The 22220-nt window shown below is 41.1% G+C and overlaps 1 protein-coding gene across 2 annotated transcripts; it reads right to left on the bottom strand.

Annotated features, from left to right (window-relative positions):
• Window positions 1-4415: 4415 nt before the first annotated feature.
• Window positions 4416-17714, bottom strand: LOC132894246 (uncharacterized). Of its 2 annotated transcripts, XM_060933826.1 has the most exons (3): window positions 12585-12945; window positions 12019-12488; window positions 4417-6059 (listed from the first exon to the last, which is right to left on the bottom strand). In XM_060933826.1, exons 2-3 carry the CDS (start codon window positions 12194-12196, stop codon window positions 4792-4794), a joined length of 1446 nt encoding a protein of 481 aa, XP_060789809.1. In that variant the 5' UTR covers window positions 12197-12488; window positions 12585-12945; the 3' UTR covers window positions 4417-4791. The 2 variants fall into 2 exon arrangements, with proteins under 2 accessions (XP_060789808.1, XP_060789809.1); XM_060933825.1 differs by lacking the exons at window positions 12019-12488; window positions 12585-12945 and adding an exon at window positions 17024-17714 and having other exon boundaries at window positions 4416-6059.
• Between the last annotated feature and the right edge of the window lie 4506 nt (window positions 17715-22220).

Below are 22220 nucleotides of genomic sequence, written 5' to 3'. Positions count from 1 at the left end.
AAGAACAGGCGAGAGAGAGAAGAGGCTTTTAAACCTCTTTAATATTAAACCACTAAGTTTAGGACGGTGGTGTAGTGGTTAGCGCTGTTGCCTCACAGCAAGAAGGTCCGGGTTCGAGCCCCATGGCCGGCGAGGGCCTTTCTGTGTGGAGTTTGCATGTTCTCCCCGTGTCCGCGTGGGTTTCCTCCGGGTCCTCCGGTTTCCCCCACAGTCCAAAGACATGCAGGTTAGGTTAACTGGTGACTAAATTGACCATAGGTGTGAATGTGAATGGTTGTCTGTGTCTATGTGTCAGCCCTGTGATGACCTGGCGACTTGTCCAGGGTGCACCCGCCTTTCGCCCGTAGTCAGCTGGGATAGGCTCCAGCTTGCCTGCGACCCTGTCGAACAGGATAACAATGATGAGATGAGAACATGAGAAAATAATCCTGTTTCAACAACTGTCCTAAATAGAAAGGAAGTATTGTACAGCCTTTGTGTTGGTACAGGGTTTCCCATACATAGACCATTGTGTGGCGCAGCGCCACACAATGGATTCCTATCGCCACACAATCAGACTCGCAATTTTGAGAAAAAAAAAAATTCCGTTGCGTATCGTTCCGTTCATTCATGGTGCTCTTTCTTCTCGTTCACGCGCGCGCACAGAGAGAGAGAGAGGCGTGTCCACAGGCCTGCCAGTGCGCATATACCCGGACTGCAAATAGGCCTGTTAGGCTAATTAAAAATAACGCAGCCTTCCCGATTAGCCTTCCGACCCCTTATTTTAAAAGGTAGCCTACGTCGTGCTCGTGATGAGCTTTATCATAGCCTTCTTAGCTTACAGGAAACGGACATCCCTGAGTCAGGCTATAAACCAATTTTGATGCATACAGCAGCATCTTGACGCGAGGAACCGGCCTTATTGCATTATCCCGTTTATCCCGCTTCAGCGATGACTTCCCTTACGATAGGGCACTGGAGGGTTTTTTTTCAGGAAGCCACGCAGAATTAAATGTTCTGATAGGGCATGCAGGCTTTGCACCAATCAGGGTAATGCTTTTTCATTATTGTTAGTTACCTTGGTGTTACCTTAAGTGCTTTCTTACATCCAATTATGATATTTTATTATTTTGTTACATTATACTATTTATTTCATTTTAGTATTGGTTGAGGTAAGTGTTGAGTTCAATATTTAAAATAAAAACCTCCAGCTTGTTTTTTACAATTTATTCCTTGAATGTCAACTAAAGAATGATTGAAAGATTGCCACCAAAAAGGCAAAGAACTAAGGTAAAAACCAGAGATGCACCGATTGACCGGCTGCCGATTGGAATCGGCTGATTTTCACGTGATTGCCCATGACCGGCGACTGGCCGGGCAAAATTAAAATATGCTGATTTTCTGCCGATCAAAACTTTTGTATCACATAGGGATGAAAGTGGAAATACTCGTAATTCGCAACTAAAAAGGCTGCAGCTACACTGGCAGCTTGAACATGCTTTCTAGTGCGATTGTGTTGCGCTTGCGCAGAACAGCGTCAGTCCTGTGCGCCTAACGAGCTCCCGCGCGTGCGCCGTTAACAAAAAAAAAAATCACTATATTTGGATATCCAAATATAGTAATTTTTTTTGTGTGCCAGATATTGGATGTGAAAAGAAGAAAACGTTTGTGGTTGTGTGAATTTCCCACTACAGGAATTAATATGTTAGCCTATTACCATGGGTGCCGCCAGGGGGGGAAAGGTTAGAACAATTCTAGGGGCCCAGCACTGCCATGGGGCCCTTTAAGGGGCTGATAATATACTTTTAATGATTTTAATAAGACTTTTGAAATAACAATGCAATATTCCATCTGGTAAAATGAGCTAATTGAACAAGGTTGTCTATTTCTTGAGTTCTTCAACATATCGTCATTTAACCCTCCCCCTTTTGCGAAATGGTACGGTCCAGTTCTGGTAGAAGCGCGATGCGTTAAATCTGTGTGCTGATCAGTGCAACGCTACTTGCTGCTGTGTCGCGGTGCAGCAGCCAGCCAGCCAGCAGTGGAGTGCGTACAGTCTATGATCGCTAAATACGAAGCGTGGCTGTCAAAAACGTAAAGAAAGGCAGCTGAAAGCTGAGAGGGACCGGAGAGGCAGGCAACTGGTCACTCAGTTTTTCCCAAAGAAAGGTAGCTATCGCTCACGTGTGTTCAAAATATTAGCGAATGGTAAATGAACAGTATGAACGTGGTTGGATTAGCCTATCAAGAGAACACTTTTACAGTTTGTACAGTGACATTTTTTCCATTTTAATAACTGAACTGACTTGTGTGATAAACAAGATGAAATATTATGTTATGCTGGTGCTAATAACTAGTGCTAATAACCAGTTTCATAACTAATGGGGTGCCCTAAATATGCACAGATTCAGCCTCAGGGGGGCCTCCGCCCTACCAAACCACTGAACCCCCCTTTGGAGAAGGAGGTAAGCAGCAATACAACCCATACATGCTTTAGGATTGAAGTTTTTAAATGAGTGAGCACCATATACAGTTTGCTAGATTAAAGTGTTGCTAATAACGGACACACTCCTGGTCCATGGAGGGGCAACCAATAGTCTAACTCTGCTTACGCTCAAATTTCTGTCTAGACACACTTTGCTTTGAACATATTCCCTTTTTGCAGAACAATACACACAGCTTTCTACCTAACACATAACAATCCATGGGATTTCCAATAGGTATTTTGATGCTGGGTAGAAAACTTTTTCTATGATTTATTAGCAGTCACATCACACATTTCACTACCAATTGTCCTAGCACAAGAAGGCATGTGGCAAAATCTTGAATTTTCATTTGTGATTGTAAATGCATCAGAATTAGTCATTGACCAGTTTTCATCTAGTCCCTGGTAGGTTAATACATAAAATGTAATAACAAAGTCACAAACTCAAGGTCCATGGGCTATCAAAAGTCAAATAATGACAATAGTGCAATTGTGACGAGGGTGGGCAAAGTTGGGGGGCCCAAAATTCTAATCTTTCATGGGGCCCAAAATTTCTGGCGGCGCCCCTGCCTATTACCAAACATCTAGTTAGATTTGTACAAAGAGTGAGAGAAAAATGTCTTTTTGTTTTTTACAACCTTGGTTGCACTTGATTCCATTGGAAATTACTCTACAAATACACATTTGACAAAGATGATAGAATGGCTATGGTATAAGTATGACTGGAAATTATTTTTGTATTTTGATACTGAATGAAGAAATGGGTTGTTCTATAAGGCATAAGTTTTCAGATCTAAATAGGCTTATGAAAGTGTGTTCCATAGCAGTAGGCAAATAATATCTCATCTCATCTCATTATCTCTAGCCGCTTTATCCTTCTACAGGGTCGCAGGCAAGCTGGAGCCTATCCCAGCTGACTACGGGCGAAAGGCGGGGTACACCCTGGACAAGTTGCCAGGTCATCACAGGGCTGACACATAGACACAGACAACCATTCATACTCACATTCACACCTACGGTCAATTTAGAGTCACCAGTTAACCTAACCTGCATGTCTTTGGACTGTGGGGGAAACCGGAGCACCCGGAGGAAACCCACGCGGACACGGGGAGAACATGCAAACTCCACACAGATAGGCCCTCGCCGGCGGCAAATAATATATGAGGGGGAAGTTGTTTTTGTGCCAGATATTGGGTGGGAAAAGAAAAAATGTTTGTGTGAATTTCCTATTTCAGGAATTAATGTTAATACCAAACATGAAGAAAGATTTTACAAAGAACAATGTCTTTTTGTTTGTTTTCAACCTTTGAGGTGTTGAAAATTTATTACTGAAAATCTGGCAGAATGTTCTATTAAAGAAAAGATAAAAAGAAAATAGTCTTTGTGTGTGCTGTGAAGTGGTTTGAAAAAATGAAATCGAAATCGGCATCGGCAGGTCACACTCCATGGGAAATCGGAATCGGCCCAAAAAATTGCAATCGGTGCCTCTCTAGTAAAAACTAAACTTTAACTTCAGTTTTGGTGAGTAATTTTCATAAATTTAAAAGACAGGTTTTCCACCAACATCAAGCCCAGCAAACTAATGGCCTGCCCTGTAATGTAAAGTTGGGTCGAGGAATGAAACCAGGCAGGGTTCTGGTAAAAATTGTTTTAGCTATCTTCTCTTAAAGAACTTAAAAGAATTTAGATTGAACTGAATAATCTCAAATGCTTCTTGTAGCTTTAAAATAGTCCAAGCAGGTGACTCTGAAGAAAAATACTGTGTGTTTGAACACCGCCCGCTGTAAACACTTTGCATACACCCCAATGACCGACTCCACCGACCACCACGACACCACTGCGCACGATTCCGTCATCGGCACAGTGGAGCATCACAAATTGCTACCTGGTCTGTGGGAAACAATGAAATGTTTTAATTTACAAACATTTTACCACTGATGACCATACAAGTTATTTACACCTGTTACAATTATGTTCAAATCTGCAGCAATTCAATAATTTGGCAGTTTTTGCAAAGAATTCCACGTCAAAATTATAATTCAAACTATAAAGCATACAGCAATGTTTATAAACTTTGTCACTGTATAATATTTACAATACATTACACTGAATTGTCATTTGCAGTATGGTAAAAATTTCCATCAAATCCTTCTCAAATATGTACATTAACTGTGATTGATATGATAAATATCACACATCTAAAATTGTTAAAAGAATTTTAAGCTGTCTTTGTCATAAGTATTACACAAATTAAAAAAAAGTAGCTGTTCAGACATCATGTAATCCATAAAATGAGGGTTTCAAATAAGTGAATTTTGTCATTTTTTTCACTCAAAAAGAATCATGGGGTCAGACAGGTTCGTCAATGCACAGCAGACATGTACTATTTTGTCCAAAGATGTTATTCCATTATCTTTTGAATGTACAAGAGATATGGGCACAGTATTGCTCAGTATTGTGTATTTCTGACGAACCATTCCAATAACCCTCTCAACATGGATTCTGGCTGACGCGAGCGCCCTTGTGCCCTCCACATCCAACGCGCTCATTTGGGACGTTCCCCGAGTAAACGCAGAAATGTTTACATTTGCAGAAGGCAATCCAACAGCGTCACCTCCATCAAACCCTCTGTCTGCTAGGATCAGATCCCCTGGCAAAAGTTCATCCAGAAATCCGCAATGTTCCGTTATGTGTTTGTCGCTGCAGTGACCATCCCACCCCTGAGAAATGAAACAAACCGCGCCTTGTGGGGCAATACCGATCAGATATTTTGAAGAGTTGTGGCTTTTATTCTGCGAACAGGTTTTTCTCGGTGTTTCCACATCACTCGGTTTTTCCTGAAATATTTCAAAACAGTCAATTATACAGCAACATTTCTCAAAGTTTTGTTGAAATGAAACTGACAGACTTTGCCGTAAATGTTCCCTATCTGGCCAGATCACCAGCGCCGGAACGAGGCGACAGAACATAACATCACACGTGTTACTAAATACTCTGGATGCAGTTTCCAAAGAAATGGAAAATAAGAAGGCTAAAAACTGTAAGTTTAAGTTCAGTCGAAGATGCATACATGTCAGCAGGAACTGCCGGAAAGGTGAAAACTTCCTGTTTAAATTTAAATAAGGCCGTATAAACTGGAATGTCACCATCATAATCCCATATGTTGGAAGACCTGTAAATTGTTCCACTTTGTCATTGTCCTCTGAAAACGACTCCGGACAGAGAAAGTATTTTTTCAGTTGTTCCTTCAAAGTACGATTTTCCTTCCTCAGGATTCTGCATTGGAGCTCAAAAGGCAATGCTTCATTTTCATCTAAAGCTTCTGCACTTCCTTCATCTTTGAGATCTGCAACTTCAGGAGATAATGCAGTGGAATCCGTGGAGCATTCAGAAGGAGTGGTTACATCAGTGTCTCGAAGGCCAAGCACTGCACATTCTGCTGTAACTTGTTTTCTACTTCCACGTTTCCTTTTCTTCAGGTTTTGTCGCTTTTCAGACTTCAATGCTTTTGTGTTTTTTTGTTTTGCAGACGACTTTGTGTGTGAGAAAATGCTCGGCACATAATCAGGTGACCGGGGGTTATTACTTTTCTTCCCTGTAAATCACAACAAAATGTTAATTAGTTCATTTACAGGTTATTTTCATTAAACTCATTATTATAGTAGTGTCAAGCATGCTGGGAAAACTTAGATGCAAACAAACAATGTAGAGCTATAAGAAGTAATATTTTCATTGTTTGCTAAAAGCATGAACAGCTCAGTTTCATTTATGCCGAGTCCATTTATCATCATGAAAATACTTAATAGCAATTAGTATAAATACAGAGGTGATTATAGAAAATCGTGTGCGCTGATTGGTTGAGAGATTCAAACCATTTCTCGATAATCACCTCAAGTGACTCGGCAAAATGGCGGCCAATCGCTTCATCAAAAGTGAGGAAGAATTACAAATGCTGTTCTTAAACTGCATATTCTGGACCAATTTTTTTTTTATATGAAAGTATGTCCCTTTACACACTCATCCAGAAGGGTAATTTTGCACAAGGCCATCTGTCTACAGCAGAAAAAAATAAAATAAAATGCATCTGGAAAAATCCCAAGGGAGTCTGGAGCCAGATTCGTGACGTCACCTGCAGAAGCGCCAGCAGGCTGCGCGAGCTTTGCACGGTTTCAGTGCACAGCCTGTGTAGACTAAGGTGGTGTTTACATTAGACCGTATCAGCGGATCATCAGATTAACGTTTTTAAAACGATTCACATGCACACAGCAACACCAATACACGGATACGCTAATCACATGACTAATTAGACGGCACGTAAGTTGAAATGTGTCAGTGCGGCTCAGCGCTTCCTCCTCAGCGGCTGCGCTCCAAATCACTCCGCCCTGAACAGCGAGTGCCCTCTGGAGGGTGCGCACTCCGGCCCTGCGGAGCTCAGAGTGCGCGAGTGAAGCGCACGAGCAGTGATTCGGGACTGAGCCGCTGTGTGTGAGATCCCAGTGCATATCGGGCATGCGCAAGTCACTCACCACTTGCAAGTGGAAGGATGGCAAGCCTAAAGACAATCATAACTACACAATGGGCAGTATTTGCATCTTACCATGAACAACATTAAGAATGACAAAGCAAAGCATTATATTCATACTTTTATACTCTTTAATGAAAAACAAAAAGGTGATACAAGGCGGAAACAATAGCAGGAAGTGAAGTCCGCGCCGTTTTTCAGCAGTCGCGTCACATGACCAACGTGGCATGAACAACACCAGCGAATCAGGAAGGTGGATGTCACAGTGACGTTGTCCAATGACGACGTCAGCTAGAGCTCAGCACTGCGTTTCCTCGTATCTCAATGTTTACACAGCACTGGATCAGATACGAACTGGGTTGAATACGTGGGCCCTGGCGGATTCAAGTTGTTCCGCCTGTGGAGTTGTTTCCCGGCATTTTAATGTGAACGGACAGTGCATCCGCGACGAAAACAAGATGGATACGGTCTAATGTAAACACCACCTAAGCGCTCCCATTTCTCTCTCATTGTCCGGTCTTTTGGGAAACAATGAGTCCTAATCCCATCAAGATTGGTGTTGCTACACCCTCCTACGATACATCTGATAACCATTTTAATAATTACGCGATAACGTTGAAGAAATTTGCAGAAAAGGTTGTTTTCTTATAAACAAACCAGCGCTGACGTAGGATTCAGAGGGATGCGTCCCGCACGCGACATCACGAAAATCAATGTTTGCCGGGAAATCCAAATGCCAAGTTTTTTCAAAGGCGGACCAATTCCCCTCAAATGGCTTGAGTTCAACTGAATTTTTCTGATATTGCGCAAGGTAAAAAAAAAATTGCACAAAATGAAAAATGTGACAGATATTTGGCCAAAGTTTAATATAAAATAGGGGAATTACATTGAGCTTGCTCCTGAATTTACCCGTGATCCGCACTTTAATGCTGTTCTTAAAAGCAGTAAAAGATGCTACGAAGTTTGCTGTGAAACTATTCAAAAAGGTGGAATTATAATTTATTTCATCGCGTTCAAAACAAAGTATCTTACGTGATTCGGCATAGATAAATGACAAGTCTGCGCTGCGCATTACATTTGCATGTTGCTTCTGAAGTTTGAAATAATTTTTTTAAATACAGTTTAAATGTTTATTTATACTACAATTATCCACCTCAGGCTCAGTGAATAATAACCTCAACCCCATCTCGATTATTATCCACTGAGCCTGTGGTGCATAATTGTTAATTATCCCTAATTCATACAATTGTAACTAATGATTGTTGGGCTTCAAGAAACATTACTTAAGCTTATTAAAAAAAGTCAAAGGGATTTAAATTTCAGAACTGGATTTTAAATAAAAGAGGAAAGGATTATGGCTGGACCTAATAGGTTTATTTATTAATATTAGCCATGTTTAATAGGCCTACAGCTCGTGGAGAATCAAAGCTAGGCAAATCCCCTTAGATCACAGATTACTTTTAACAAACAAAAACAAACAAACAAACAAACAAACAAACAAACCCACACCAAATACGAACCTGCTGACCCCCCCAACTGATCTAATACAGATAACAAATCTAATACTACCAGGAACATCATGCACTGTAATATTTATTCTATTCATTTCCTTGCTCCTGTAACTTGCTTTTTTTTATAAATAACCTTTTAACTACAGGTCACTACAGACGCAGGCCGACACACCGGGGAAGCTTTACTATCTCGGCCAAAGTTCTGTTCATGTTACACTACCTTACAGACTTACTGAATGTGAACTTCAGTATCCCAGCGTAACCAGTCCCCGATAGCATAACGTGTCCCGTCAAACTAATAATAAAATACTGACGACTTGCGTTTATATTTGGACACAATATAATAAATGTTTAGATGGGTCAACTGAATTTCTGCAAATTCTGGCCGTATTTGAAACTCACTGCCGTCCACACACGCGCGCGCGTCATCTTTAATGTAGCGAAGAAAACGGCGTACCGAGTTCTCGATAGTTACAAACATGACGCCATAGCTGAGGAGATTTTCTGAGAAATGGGATTTCCCACATATTAGAGTTTTCTGTTCTGTGTTACTACGACATATCTATCTACCGACACAGAGACAAAAAGTACCACTCAGGTTCCTTTTAATACTGAATGTGCTTGACATGTATTATTATTATTAATAATAATAAAAATAAGTCCTAAATTAATTACAATTTACTGCCTAATAAAATTAATTATTCTAAATACTCCAAATATTAGAAAAAATATTTCCATAAAAATTAATATTTCCAAAACAGTAAAAATGACAAATTTAAAGAAAACCTAAATAACACCAGGCAATATTTATTTATAACTATCAAACAAAAACAAGATCAAAATAATTCAAAAGTATATAAAAAAAAGCCAATGTGTATTAAAGAGAATGAGATGTGAGATATTAGTGAGAGCACTGAGGAATAATCTGTTATCGAACTCTATCAGGATCGATTCATGTGTGATGTGAATGTGACCTCTAATAAATAAATAAAATTTACCAGCTTAAGGTCGGTCCGTATTGTGAAATACCATGACCGAGGTCTTGAAAGTACTGACCGAGGCCCTCTGGGCCAAGGTCACGGTATTTCACCATACGGACTGACCTTAAGCTGGTAAATAATATTTATTTTTTTCTTTACCAAATTTTAACAGAAAACGAGAGCGCCTGAAAGGGAAAATTGAGCCGATGCGAGCTGCCATTTTGAATCCTCATTCACGGCTGTAATGCAAATTGCTTCCTCCTCGGTATACAAGTGCACTTCCATGGCAGGAAAAAAAACCCCTACATTTTGCCGCCTATGACGTCCCCTATTTATACAAAATTGAGTCATTCAGAATTCAGCCATGTTTTTGCTCGGCGTTGGCAAGTTACAGGTTTTTAGCTTTCTCCTGAAATGTTTTATTTTATTTCATCTTCCTCAGGGTAGTAAAACTCGCTTTTGCTGTGAACACTGTCGTTATCGCTATCCATGACGTAAAATTAATGTTATTCTCCTGAGAAATGCAAAAATAAATGTTGACAAAAAATGCTACCATGTTGTTTGTTATTGTGAACGAGCGAGTCGCCATAGGTCCGTAACCGGGGTCCGTACCGTAGGATACAGGCCCCCTTGCCAGCCAAATCAGAGCGCAGGATTTGATGGAAACCGGACCGCGAAAAAAATAAACACTGTTAAGACATGAGTATGAGAAGGAAGCGAAAATGGCAAACATGAGAAAATAATCCTGTTTCAGCAACTGTCCTAAATAGAAAGGAAGAAGAAATACACAAAAGAGAAAGATACACGGTATAAGAGAAAAGAAAACTGAAACAATCTCTTTAAAAATAATTATAGTAGGAAAAGAAACTAGAGTGAACGGGAGCGCTATAAAGATATGTGAGCAATTCCAGCGTTATGGACGTGACACTTGAACTCAAAATGGCAACAAATGACCCAGTGCATGTTTTATTGTCTCCCAGTATTTAAACAGGTGTTGCATATTTTAAGGCTGTACCATACTGGAGAAGTGATAGAACAAGAACAATTCCCATAGTACATCTAGGGCATGCCAGAAAACGCCAATAAAAGATGCGTTATGGATGTGACAGAAAAAGTATCACTTTTCTTGGATGACTGTACATTTTTATCAAACTCTGTGAAATTGTAAACCTAATGTCGAAATGGAGATATCCATTTGATAGAGGGGTCCAAGGTGAATATTAAAAAATCTTTGTTTAAAATATTTTGTATTTCATGCAGAGTTTCGGAAGGAAAAGTCAGCGTTATGGATGTGACGAAATTCCGTTATGGATGTGACGCGTCTGAAATAGACATGGCATATGTTTAGAAAATCAGCAATTTAACCACCATAACCCTTTGAAAAACTCTCTAAATATCAGCTAAAATTATCAAAGTTCTTAAATAATATTTAGGATGGCTATTGTTTTTGCTGTTTTGTGGATTTTAGCATACATTTCTGTGGCTTGTGGCAATAATATAGAATTGTACATGATCAAAGTTGATTTTAGCTTGGGGTTTACATTATAAGAAAGAAAGACTGACATATTAAGGCGAAGGGAACAATTCTTGTGACAAATTGGTTCAACTTATTCACATCTGTAAAATACAGGCCTAGGTGATATCTCTGGGAGTGGTTTTCATGTATTACATGTTGCTTTATTTTTGCATGGTGAGGTTGACATTTACATGGAATTGCCCATGTAAGGAATGTGGGTAAAGGTGAGAAAATAAGAGGAAATAATGAAAGGGAAAAAGTCAGGAAATAATTTTCTTGGGGCAAATTTGATCGGATACGATGGTTTAACCCATAAACCAAATATTGACCCTTCCCACTCACGTGACCTTCGTAAACGCGACTGCCATTTTGGACATGAAGTGGACTTCGGTTCGAATCGGTTTGAATGCGAGGAAGACGACAAACGAAAAACATAAAAGAAAAAGGAGCGAGATGCAGAAAACACCTTCACTATCCAGCGACGTAGGGCATTTACAGGGCGAGCAGAGGGAGAGGTATTTGCAAAAATTGAGGTTAGCAGGCTTAGAGAACGATGTTTACCTGCAACAATAATACCTAACACACATTTAAGTATCCGTCGTAAAGACGTGAAACTCGTCGAGTGACGAGTGTGTTCATTGATAAGCTAACACAATCTAAAAGTAGACATACCATCACACTGCCCTGGCGCTGTGTACAGTTTACCTTCTATGGTTTGTGCACTCACTATTTGCCATTACTTTCTCCAACCGTTGTTACAGATTACAGGGAACGGCCTGGATTTAAGAGACAAATACATGTTCCTCTTGTTTTGAACACTTATTTGTAGGACATTACCTCTGATCTGTCCTACAGTCTACCAACAGCAAAGGAACACAACGTTAGCTAATGTCGTTAGCTAATAGCTACTACAGAAGAACAAAGAGGTTACAATGGGTTATTTTAACCTATTTGGTTACACACTCACTGCCACAAAATGTTAACAGCAATGTAATGCCTTTTCTGGCTAATTTTATTCGTCTTACCTCCAACAAAGTGGTCACTACACAAGCGTTGGTATACCGAGGGCTGCCAATCTTTCCTGTTAATGGCCGCTATCCATCTTCTCCGTCGGTCAGCATCTGTCGGGATCCGATAAAATGATAAATCTTGCCTTGTGTGTTGATGGTTACTACATCCAGGTGCACAACAATATATTGGCATGATGGAAGTCTTGCTGAAAGTAAAAACTTTCTTTGATGGCTATATTCCTTTCGATGCTTCGCCGTCGTTCCTCGTTGTTGGCTGTGGTAGACTACTGGTAGTTCATGTCCAAAGTGGCAGCCGCATTTGTCGTGACATCACGTGGGATGGGTCAATACGCATGTGACATCATGGTCACGTGATTATCTGTTTACACCGCCATATTGGGGATCATGCTTTCGCAAGTCTGTAAGTGATACCCTCTGTCGCGATGTCGTCTTCTCAAGTCGGGCTCTCGACTTATGCTGAATCCCTGGATATCACAGCAAAAAAAAAAAAAATTGCTATAGAGATAAGACTGCTGTCTTAGGGGTCGACCCATATATCATTAGTAAGAGTGAAACCAAACCTGCGCTTGATTGTTCAAGTAATGAGCTGCCAGACGCAAGTTACCCCGATGTACATCACTATCTCATCAACACGCCAGGGGGTTACAGTGGTCAGTCACTAAAAGCCTACAAGTCACTAGAAGCTTACAGATATTTCTCCTCAGGATGGGTACGGAACGTGCTAGTTCATATGCATGAAAAGCGTTTTGTGATTTCTTCACAGGTGCGTACCATACACTGACTTTTCAGAATAGATCTTATTTGCATATCGCCATTATTGATGTTGAAACGAAATGTGATACAACGAATCATGTAGCATGATACTGTTTTTTTAATTAGTAGTAGTACTAACTATTATGTATAAATATAACTAGATCTACTACTAGTTTTAGTAATGGCAATGTAGAATGCCACGAGTCAGTGATTTAGGAAACATAAAAATTGAAAATGCACAAGCGTATCATGTTTATTACAAAAATGTACATTATTTACACGTTATACTGAAACAGTTAACGTTACAGGGGTAGAAGCCACTTGCCTGCACGAAATGTTGGGCACACAATCGAGTGTTCGCTTGGTTCCCAGTCAACACGTTTAACGGCAGCAATCCACTTCTTCCTCCGCTCTTGATCAGCGGGGAACCGGTAAAAAGATAAACCCTTCGTGCTTTTTCTGTTAGAGCACCCTACTGCCACACAACAAGCCATTCTGACTGAAAATGTTAATCACGCTCCAAAAATTTCCACGTGTAAAGTGCGCTGTGGCTTGATACCCAATATGGCGGATAAACAAACTTGACCTCTGACGTAGGTGCACATGGTCTATACATGAAGGGTGTGGTAACATGGCGGCCAGATGGCTTCACTCGTCTCTACAGACCTCTTGCAGTCACGTGACCGGAATGTAAACAGCCGCCATCTTGTCGGTAAAAAAACACAGCTGAATACTGCTGCACTCGTGTACAAAATGGATCAATTTCAACCGACGGACTACACGGCTCATTTTTCTAATGAACAGATAACTAGATATATGTCTAAAATAAACGACCTACAGATTAGTGACCCTTATCGATTACCGGACGTAGTTTTCACGACCATGTCAGTGGATATTGAACTGCCAGCGGAATACCCAGATGTGTATAATTACCTCATTAACTTTCCCTCGCTGTTCAGTGGTGAAGCACTGCGTGCTTATAAATCTCTGGACAGTTATCTTTACAGAAATTCAGGATTTGTCAGCCGCCCTCAGATGTGGCATCTTGTAAACAAGAAAATAACAATCCTCATTGGACGGGTAAGTCACTTAAGTATTGAGTACTAGTACTGATACTAGATATATCAGTAGTATCTAGTATAGCACTGACCAGCCGAATATGGTTGAATATTTTAATTGAGCACAAGGAATTTATGATTTGATACTTATGAGGTTATCCATCTCTACATGTGACCCATAAAAGTATAAAATTATTATACATCTAGAGACTACATAGAATGTCACACCACTCAGGCCCGGCGCCAGGAACAGTTTACTAAGGGGGCAATTAGAAATCGCAAGGGGGCAAATATTTTTCATATAGTGTGTAGTAGTGATGGCGGTCTGACAACATGTTTCAAACAATTAACTGCGCCAACCACAAAACCATGGCCCCGAAGGTTGCTTTAGTACGGGAAAATCATGCGACATATTACCAGGGCAGTTGCGCTTTATCAACACCTGTGCCCACCTGTTAACCCTCCCCTCCAATTTTCTCACAGACACGCGTTACAACCGGAAAGATGCCAAACATAAAACAACACACACAAACCTACAGGCAAGTCCTTTAAATTTAAAATACATACAAATAGCTCCGCGGCATGAAAACAAAACGTCAATGCAAGTCTAAGGTACTTGGCTCAGCGGCCAAAATCATAATTTAAAAAAAATCAACAGACCCCGCGGCTGCACCAGTAATAGCCTTCCTGACTCGCACCGAGTCAACGCTAACCACTTAATCCGCGATCCCAGTTTAGGCGTGTAGGGGACAAAACACTCTGAAGTGATGAATTTTCACCCCCGCTGCATGGGGGGTGACGTTAACGACACACTTTTACGCTATTTGCGCACAAAGCGGACCATATATGAACACATACACCAACATAAACGGAGACAAACTTAGCCTACAAAGAAAGAAAATGGATTCACAATATTGTGATTGAATTTGTTTAATTCGGTGGGGGAAAGACTACTCCCGTAAACTTGACTGCATATTGCAGAGACAGTGCACTTGCCATCTAACACACGGTCAGCAGCAAACTACGAGCTAACCGCAAACACTCTCAAAACCCTTTGCCTGTGTGTACAGCGTCAGCAATGAAAGAGTAACAATGTGCAACGTAAGAATCATAACAACCAATCAGATTTGTTCTACCATGCCAGTTTTAGTAGTGATTTATGTGAAATGTATTTTTGTGCAATGCGCAACCACTTAATATTTCGCATTTGAAAATGCAAATTATTAATACGTCTATAATAGAGTAGAGTGGGAGAAAAAGCCCCCGTGGGGTAATACGCCCCCGGCCTGTTTTACCCAAAATAACCACCAGATGGCGCAAAGTTACATTTCTATTGTTGCTATGGACTGGCTTGACAACGGGGATATACAGATATCCACTGTGGATCGCATATCAGCAACGCAGTGGAGAGAAATCAAATTTCATGGTAAGTGATATAATTTTCAGATATCAGTAAAACTGTATTTAGATAGCTGCTATTTCGTCAGATATCACAGCTGTGTATGTGGTATGAGTAGACAAGTCGGTACGTTAAAAAAATACATTAGGTATAAAAAGTTGAATCACATTTTGAAAGTAAGGCCCTTTTTTGTAAAAGTGTAGTCTGTGGGGTAAAACGCCCCCTTAATGGCGGGGTAAATGGCCCCCAGGGGGCATCGTTTCCTTTTATCATAATTACTGTATTTCATACATTTCTGAATAGCAGATACATCTCATCTCATTATCTCTAGCCGCTTTATCCTTCTACAGGGTCGCAGGCAAGCTGGAGCCTATCCCAGCTGACTACGGGCGAAAGGCGGGGTACACCCTGGACAAGTCGCCAGGTCATCACAGGGCTGACACATAGACACAGACAACCATTCACACTCACATTCACACCTATGGTCAATTTAGAGCCACCAGTTAACCTAACCTGCATGTCTTTGGACTGTGGGGGGAAACCGGAGCACCCGGAGGAAACCCACGCGGACACGGGGAGAACATGCAAACTCCACACAGAAAGGCCCTCGCCGGCCCCGGGGCTCGAACCCATGACCTTCTTGCTGTGAGGCGACAGCACTAACCACTACACCACCGTGCCACCTAGCAGATACATATTTTTTAATAACATCTCGCTTACCTGGTTGAGTAAAGCAAGTAATTTGAACTTAATATTAAAAATAATTGAAATAAAAAAATTGAAATTAAAATGCGAAATATAATAAAATAATGCATCTATTCATTAATTCAGGGATATTTTCTTGTTTCTTTCACATTATAGGCTTAAGTAAACACTTTTGCTATCCAAACAGCTTTTTTTGAGTGAGGGGGCCTATTGCCCCACCTCAGGGGGCCTTTTACCCCATGGGGGGGGGGGGGGGGGGGGGGGGTAAAAGGCCCCCTTGGCACATCTCATTTCATCTCATTATCTCAAGCCGCTTTATCCTTCTACAGGGTCGCAGGCAAGCTGGAGCCTATCCCAGCTGACCACGGGCGAAAGGCGGGGTACACCCTGGACAAGTCGCCAGGTCATCACAGGGCTGACACATAGACACAGACAACCATTCACACTCACACCTATGGTCAAATTAGAGTCACCAGTTAACCTAACCTGCATGTCTTTGGACTGTGGGGGAAACCGGAGCACCCGGAGGAAACCCACGCGGACACGGGGAGAACATGCAAACTCCACACAGAAAGGCCCTCGCCGACCCCGGGGCTCGAACCCAGGACCTTCTTGCTGTGAGGCGACAGCGCTAACCACTACACCACCGTCCCCTTGGCACAATGTTAATTTTTTTTTTTTTTAACAAAAACAAAGTATTAACTTTAGGCAAACTTTAGGTGGCATTATTGTTCATGTCACTGTTGTCAAAACTATGATTAAAACTAAACACATGGTTCATTTCAACTTGGAGAAAAACTGAATTTTCCTTAAGGGGGGCTTTTTCCCCCACTCTACTCTACATTATATTTTCATAAGAAAACAATTGAGTCTCCGTTGAGGGGGCGGGGCTGTAGCCACGAGGGGGCGACGCCCCCTTTCGCCCCCCACGGCGCCGGGTCCGACACCACTAAAGACCCAATCCACCCCCCCCGCCCAAACCCTTTTCTCAGGTTCCCACTTCCCGGAATTTTTTATGAGAGCAAGTCATAAACTTATGTTGCAAATAACCACATGGATATACTGGAATAAATACATGGCGAACCTGAGATGAAATGGTCACTGCACAGGCGCCAGTGATCGTTCTTTCCAGTCGGTACCCATGCCTTGTTGTTGTTGTTTGGATCGGCCCGGCTGATAGCAGCAATCCATTTTGCACGCCTGTCAGGGTCTCGTGGCAGCCTATGAAACTTTCTTCCCGATTTCTGACCTCTCCTGTTGTGGCATTTATATGCCATACAATTCTCCGGCATTGTGGCACGGTAATATTTGAAGATTTGAGATATTTTACACAGAGATCAGTGAATAGAACGCTATCGCGAGCACGGTTCTATGACGATACACTGAGGCTTGATCTAGATCTATATCTATGGGATTTTTATAACAGAACAACCTTGAGCTAGAAAAAGTGCACAGAGGTCCCACACTATCCTGATATAAAATGTTCTCCGCACACACGGGAATGTTTTGTAGGCATCCAGTCTTCACGTTTAACTGCAGCTCACCACTGTTCTCGTCTTTCGGAGTTCACCGGGAAGCGGTGAAAAGTTAAACCAGGCTTCTCTCCACGCTTGTTATTACATCAAAAAGCACTACAGCTCCCTGGGATTATTCTTTTAGATGTCACCTCTACAAGTTTATCTGTAGATGTTTACTGAATTAAGCTCACAATCACTCTCACACACACTCGTGCCAGTTGTTGTTAAACACAAAGCTATCCGGCAACATGGCCACAAACAAACCTGCAGTTCTTCTTCTTTAGGGTTTTCTGGCGGTTGGCAGACCAACTTAAAGGCGCATTACCGCCACCCACTGGGCTGGAGTGTGGAACAGGAGATATTGGAGGTGGGAAAAAAACGCCTATATTCTTTTAGACATGTCTGTTTCTTTTAAATACTTGATAAAGTGATATATCTGACAATGCTTTTCCTAGCAAACCAGGTAATGTAAAATGATAATGATTTACCATTCTTAATGATTGAAAAAGCTGATTTCTCTCATGTTCATACTACTTGCAGTGGAGTAGTGCATGTCCTACACTTTCTGGATGGCTACAGTGTGTACATTTCCCAGTGGGATGTTTACCCATTATGCTGAGAGAATAGTTAAACCCTGTATGTCCTATTCTTAAACGAGGGATGTTTTCCTCTCTCCGACTCCTGCCCTCTATCCTTCCAGTATCAACCTGTCTTTGAATACTGTGCAAATGTTTTCCTGTTTCATCGTCATCCCAATAGACCCTTCTCGGCCTTGGACCGAAAAAACGTGAGAACTGGCCAGCTTGTATGGCAGAAGGAAGACAACATGGCTACTTCAACATGTAAACAAACGCCTGTCAACGAGAGACAAGCGATACTGTGCCTCAAATTGAGTGAACTTTATAAAACTTGTAAAGATTTAGGATTGAAACCATGGAAGCCAAAGAAAGCACAGCTGACTGAGGAAATCATTGAAGCTAGAAGAGTCGTTAATTCAGAAAACATGCATCTGGGAGCGGGCAGAGAAAACCAAACCTCATACTCATCCGAGACATCGCCGAAATACAACAAGATACAGAATTTGACCTTTACATGTTACCAAAATACAGACATTTTAGGTTTTCCACTGGTCATGAAATCCAGTAATTTATAAATTAATTATCCGCAGCCAATCACCATAGAGTTAGAATGATACAGCTTGAAAAATTCAGGTACACGTGTTTATTACCTTTGCCAATGGCAGAAGGTTATATATTTTCCCCTGTCTGTATTTCCCCCCCCCCTGTGTTATCAGCTTTACACAAGAACTGCTGAATTAATTTTAATTAAACTTTGTGGAAGGATAAGGCATGGGCCCAGAAAGAACCCACTCAATCTTGGGTCCAAATAAAAGGGCAGATCCAGGAATTTTTTTTTCACAATTTTCTTCCACATTTCGAGAAAGGGTTGCATGGATCTTGATGGGAGGGAGGGAGGAGGAACCGGACTCATCTGGGTGGGGGGTGGTATACAACCTGAGTGTGTACAATTTGGTGATTGTTCAATATTGGCGATGGTATGTGATCTACCGAGTGACATTCTATTTCTATACCTGTATCCTGCTTTCCAGCTTCACTGGGACAGCGAACATCTGTGTGCTCTGCACAAGAGAAATTTATCTGCATCTCTTGATTGGTCTCTGATACGACACCGATGCCAGTGCTGTTGGTTTCCTCTTCCCTGAGGAAAAAGAAACACGTTAACACAGTGCTTGAACTCAGCCTACTGGTCCACTCAAATGAACGCAGTTCAACAGAAATCCAGTAAGACATTACCAAAGTGTTTCACTATAAATTTGAATATTTAAAATCACACGTTTTAAGAGCTGCTACTCTTGTAAAGTTCCCTTTCCATAATACAGGATGAAGTACAAGTTACACCAGAAATAGTAGCCTCATCCACCGATTCACCCATTTTGCTTTCACTTCATCGCCAAGGATAAAGTGGCACCATCTTAAGCATGGCATTCTAATATCTTTAATAGACCCAGAACACTTACGGACGCTGAAAGTAATCATGGAAATGCACTGAAGTCTGTAACCGTTTCTCCACATCGTCCCTCTGTAAGGTAGCTGCTGCTTCAAAAGTCTGTAACAAATCATCATGTCCATATTTCAATAAGTCCTGTGGATTTAACAGCTGTAGTACTGAACATCTGTAGCAGCTGAGCACATACTGTAACTTAGTGACCACTGATGTGGCTGATTTTCTTGTTCCAGCATTTAAACTATTTCTGGTATTTCGTATGAATCCCGGTATGTATTTAAAACAGAATATTAACTTCATACATTTATCAAATACGAATGAAAACAAACCGATTAACAGCAAAGCTATAAACATAGACAAATATTATTTTATGTCAAAAATGCAAAATAAATGACAGTCTAATGCCCTGTATGGGGTTACCAAAAGATGTAAATAGAAATGCCAATGTTCAGCAGTCCACACTGTTGCGAAGTTTATTAAACAGGCCTACTAGTTTGTTCTAACCAATAATAAAGAGCGTGAAGATAATACGATACTAGTATCTACAGCTTGTATGTCGTCCTAATATTAATACACTCTACACTACCTGGCTAATACCTTGTTACCTGTATACATGAAAAGAAATAACAGAGCTGAAGTGTAAGTAGATACACAGCTTCTGTGACACTTCAGTTTTAATTGAGAATCGGATTTGAGTTTAGCTTTGAGTTCTACATGAACTTCATCCTGATATTCCTTACCGTATGTTGTTATTGTTTACTGTATGTTGTTATTGTTATTGCCTTTTTAGTTGCGAATTACAAGTATTTCCACTTTCATCCCTATGTGATACACAAGTTTTGATCGGCAGAAAATCGGCATATTTTAATTTTGCCCGGCCGGTCGCCAGTCATGGCCGATCACGTGAAAATTGGCCGATTCCAATCGGCAGCCGGTCAATCGGTGCATCTCTGGTTTTTACCTTAGTTTTTTGCCTTTTTGGTGGCAATCTTTCAATCATTCTTTAGTTGACATTCAAGGAATAAATTGCAAAAAACAAGCTGGAGGTTTTTATTTTAAATATTGAACTCAACACTTACCTCAACCAATACTAAAATGAAATAAATAGTATAATGTAACAAAATAATAATAAAATATAATAATTAGATGTAAGAAACCACTTAAGGTAACACCAAGGCAACTAACAATAATGAAAAAGCATTACCTTAATTGGTGCAAAGCCTGCATGCCCTATCAGAACATTTAATTCTGCGTGGCTTCCTGAAAAAAAAAAACTCCAGTGCCCTATCATAAGGGAAGTCATTGCTGAAGCGGGATAAACGGGATAATGCAATAAGGCCGGTTCCTCGCGTCAAGCTGCTGCTGTATGCATCAAAATTGGTTTATAGCCTGACTCAGGGATGTCCGTTTCCTGTAAGCTAAGAAGGCTATGATAAAGCTCATCACGAGCACGATGTAGGCTACCTTTTAAAATAAGGGGTCGAAAGGCGAATCGGGAAGGCTGCGTTATTTTTAATTAGCCTAACAGGCCTATTTGCAGTCCGGGTATATGCGCACTGGCAGGCCTGTGGACACACCTCTCTCTCTCTCTCTGTGGGTGTGCACATGCGTGAACGAGAAGAAAGAGCACCATGAATGAACGGAACAATACGCAACGGAATTTTTTTTTTTTCAAACTCGCGAGTCTGATTGTGTGGCAGTAGGAATCCATTGTGTGGCGCTGCGCCACACAATGGTCTATGTATGAGAAACCCTGTACCAACTCAAAGGCTGTACAATACTTCCTTTCAATTTAGAACAGTTGTTGAAACAGGATTATTTTCTCATGTTCTCATCTCATTATCTCTAGCTGCTTTATCCTGTTCTACAGGGTCGCAGGCAAGCTGGAGCCTATCCCAGCTGACTATGGGTGAAAGGCGGGGTACACCCTGAACAAGTCACCAGGTCATCACAGGGCCGACACATAGACACAGACAACCATTCACACTCACATTCACACCTACGGTCAATTTAGAGTCACCAGTTAACCTAACCTGCATGTCTTTGGACTGTGGGGGAAACCGGAGCACCCGGAGGAAACCCACGCGGACACGGGGAGAACATGCAAACTCCGCACAGAAAGGCCCTCGCCGGCCACGGGGCTCGAACCCGGATCTTCTTGCTGTGAGGTGACAGTGTTAACCACTACACCACCATGCCGCCCTGCGACCAATATGACCAATAAACACTGTTCAGACCCGACTGTGACAATGAAGTGAAAATGGCAAATAACATGAGAAAATAATCCTTTTTCAACAACTGTCCTAAATAGAATGGAAGTATTGTACAGCCTTTGTGTTGGTATAATAGATAGATAGATAGATAGATAGATAGATAGATAGATAGATAGATAGATAGATAGATAGATAGATAGATAGATAGATGAAAGAGAAAGATACACCGTATAAGAGAAAAACTGAAATAATCTCCACTGAAATAATTATAGTAGTGAAAGAGCCTTTTTAAAAAAAAAAAACACAGCCTGAACTGGAAAAGAAAAAAAAAACAGTGAAGGGGAGCACTATAAAGATATGTAAGGAATGTGGGTAAAGTTGAGAAAATAAGAGGAGGTAATGAAAGGGAAAAAGTTAGGAGATACTTTTCTTGGGGCAAATTTGATCGGATATGACGCTTTAACATCTCATCTCATCTCTCATCTCATTATCTCTAGCCGCTTTATCCTGTTCTACAGGGTCGCAG

This window comes from Neoarius graeffei, chromosome 11, assembly GCF_027579695.1.
Source record: "Neoarius graeffei isolate fNeoGra1 chromosome 11, fNeoGra1.pri, whole genome shotgun sequence".
NCBI classification, from domain to species: Eukaryota; Metazoa; Chordata; class Actinopteri; order Siluriformes; family Ariidae; genus Neoarius; species Neoarius graeffei.
Note: the sequence above shows the minus strand (reverse complement) of the source record. Positions and strands in the feature narration are given on the sequence as shown.

Excerpts from the sequence above, each read along its gene's own strand:
- LOC132894246 (XM_060933825.1), bottom strand. The coding sequence starts at position 17,231 with ATGCCGGAGAATTGTATGGCATATAAATGCCACAACAGGAGAGGTCAG. Across the intron at positions 6,060-17,023 it reads CAGTGACCATTTCATCTCAG|GGAAGAAAAGTAATAACCCC; the intron begins GTTCGCCATGTA and ends TGTGATTTACAG.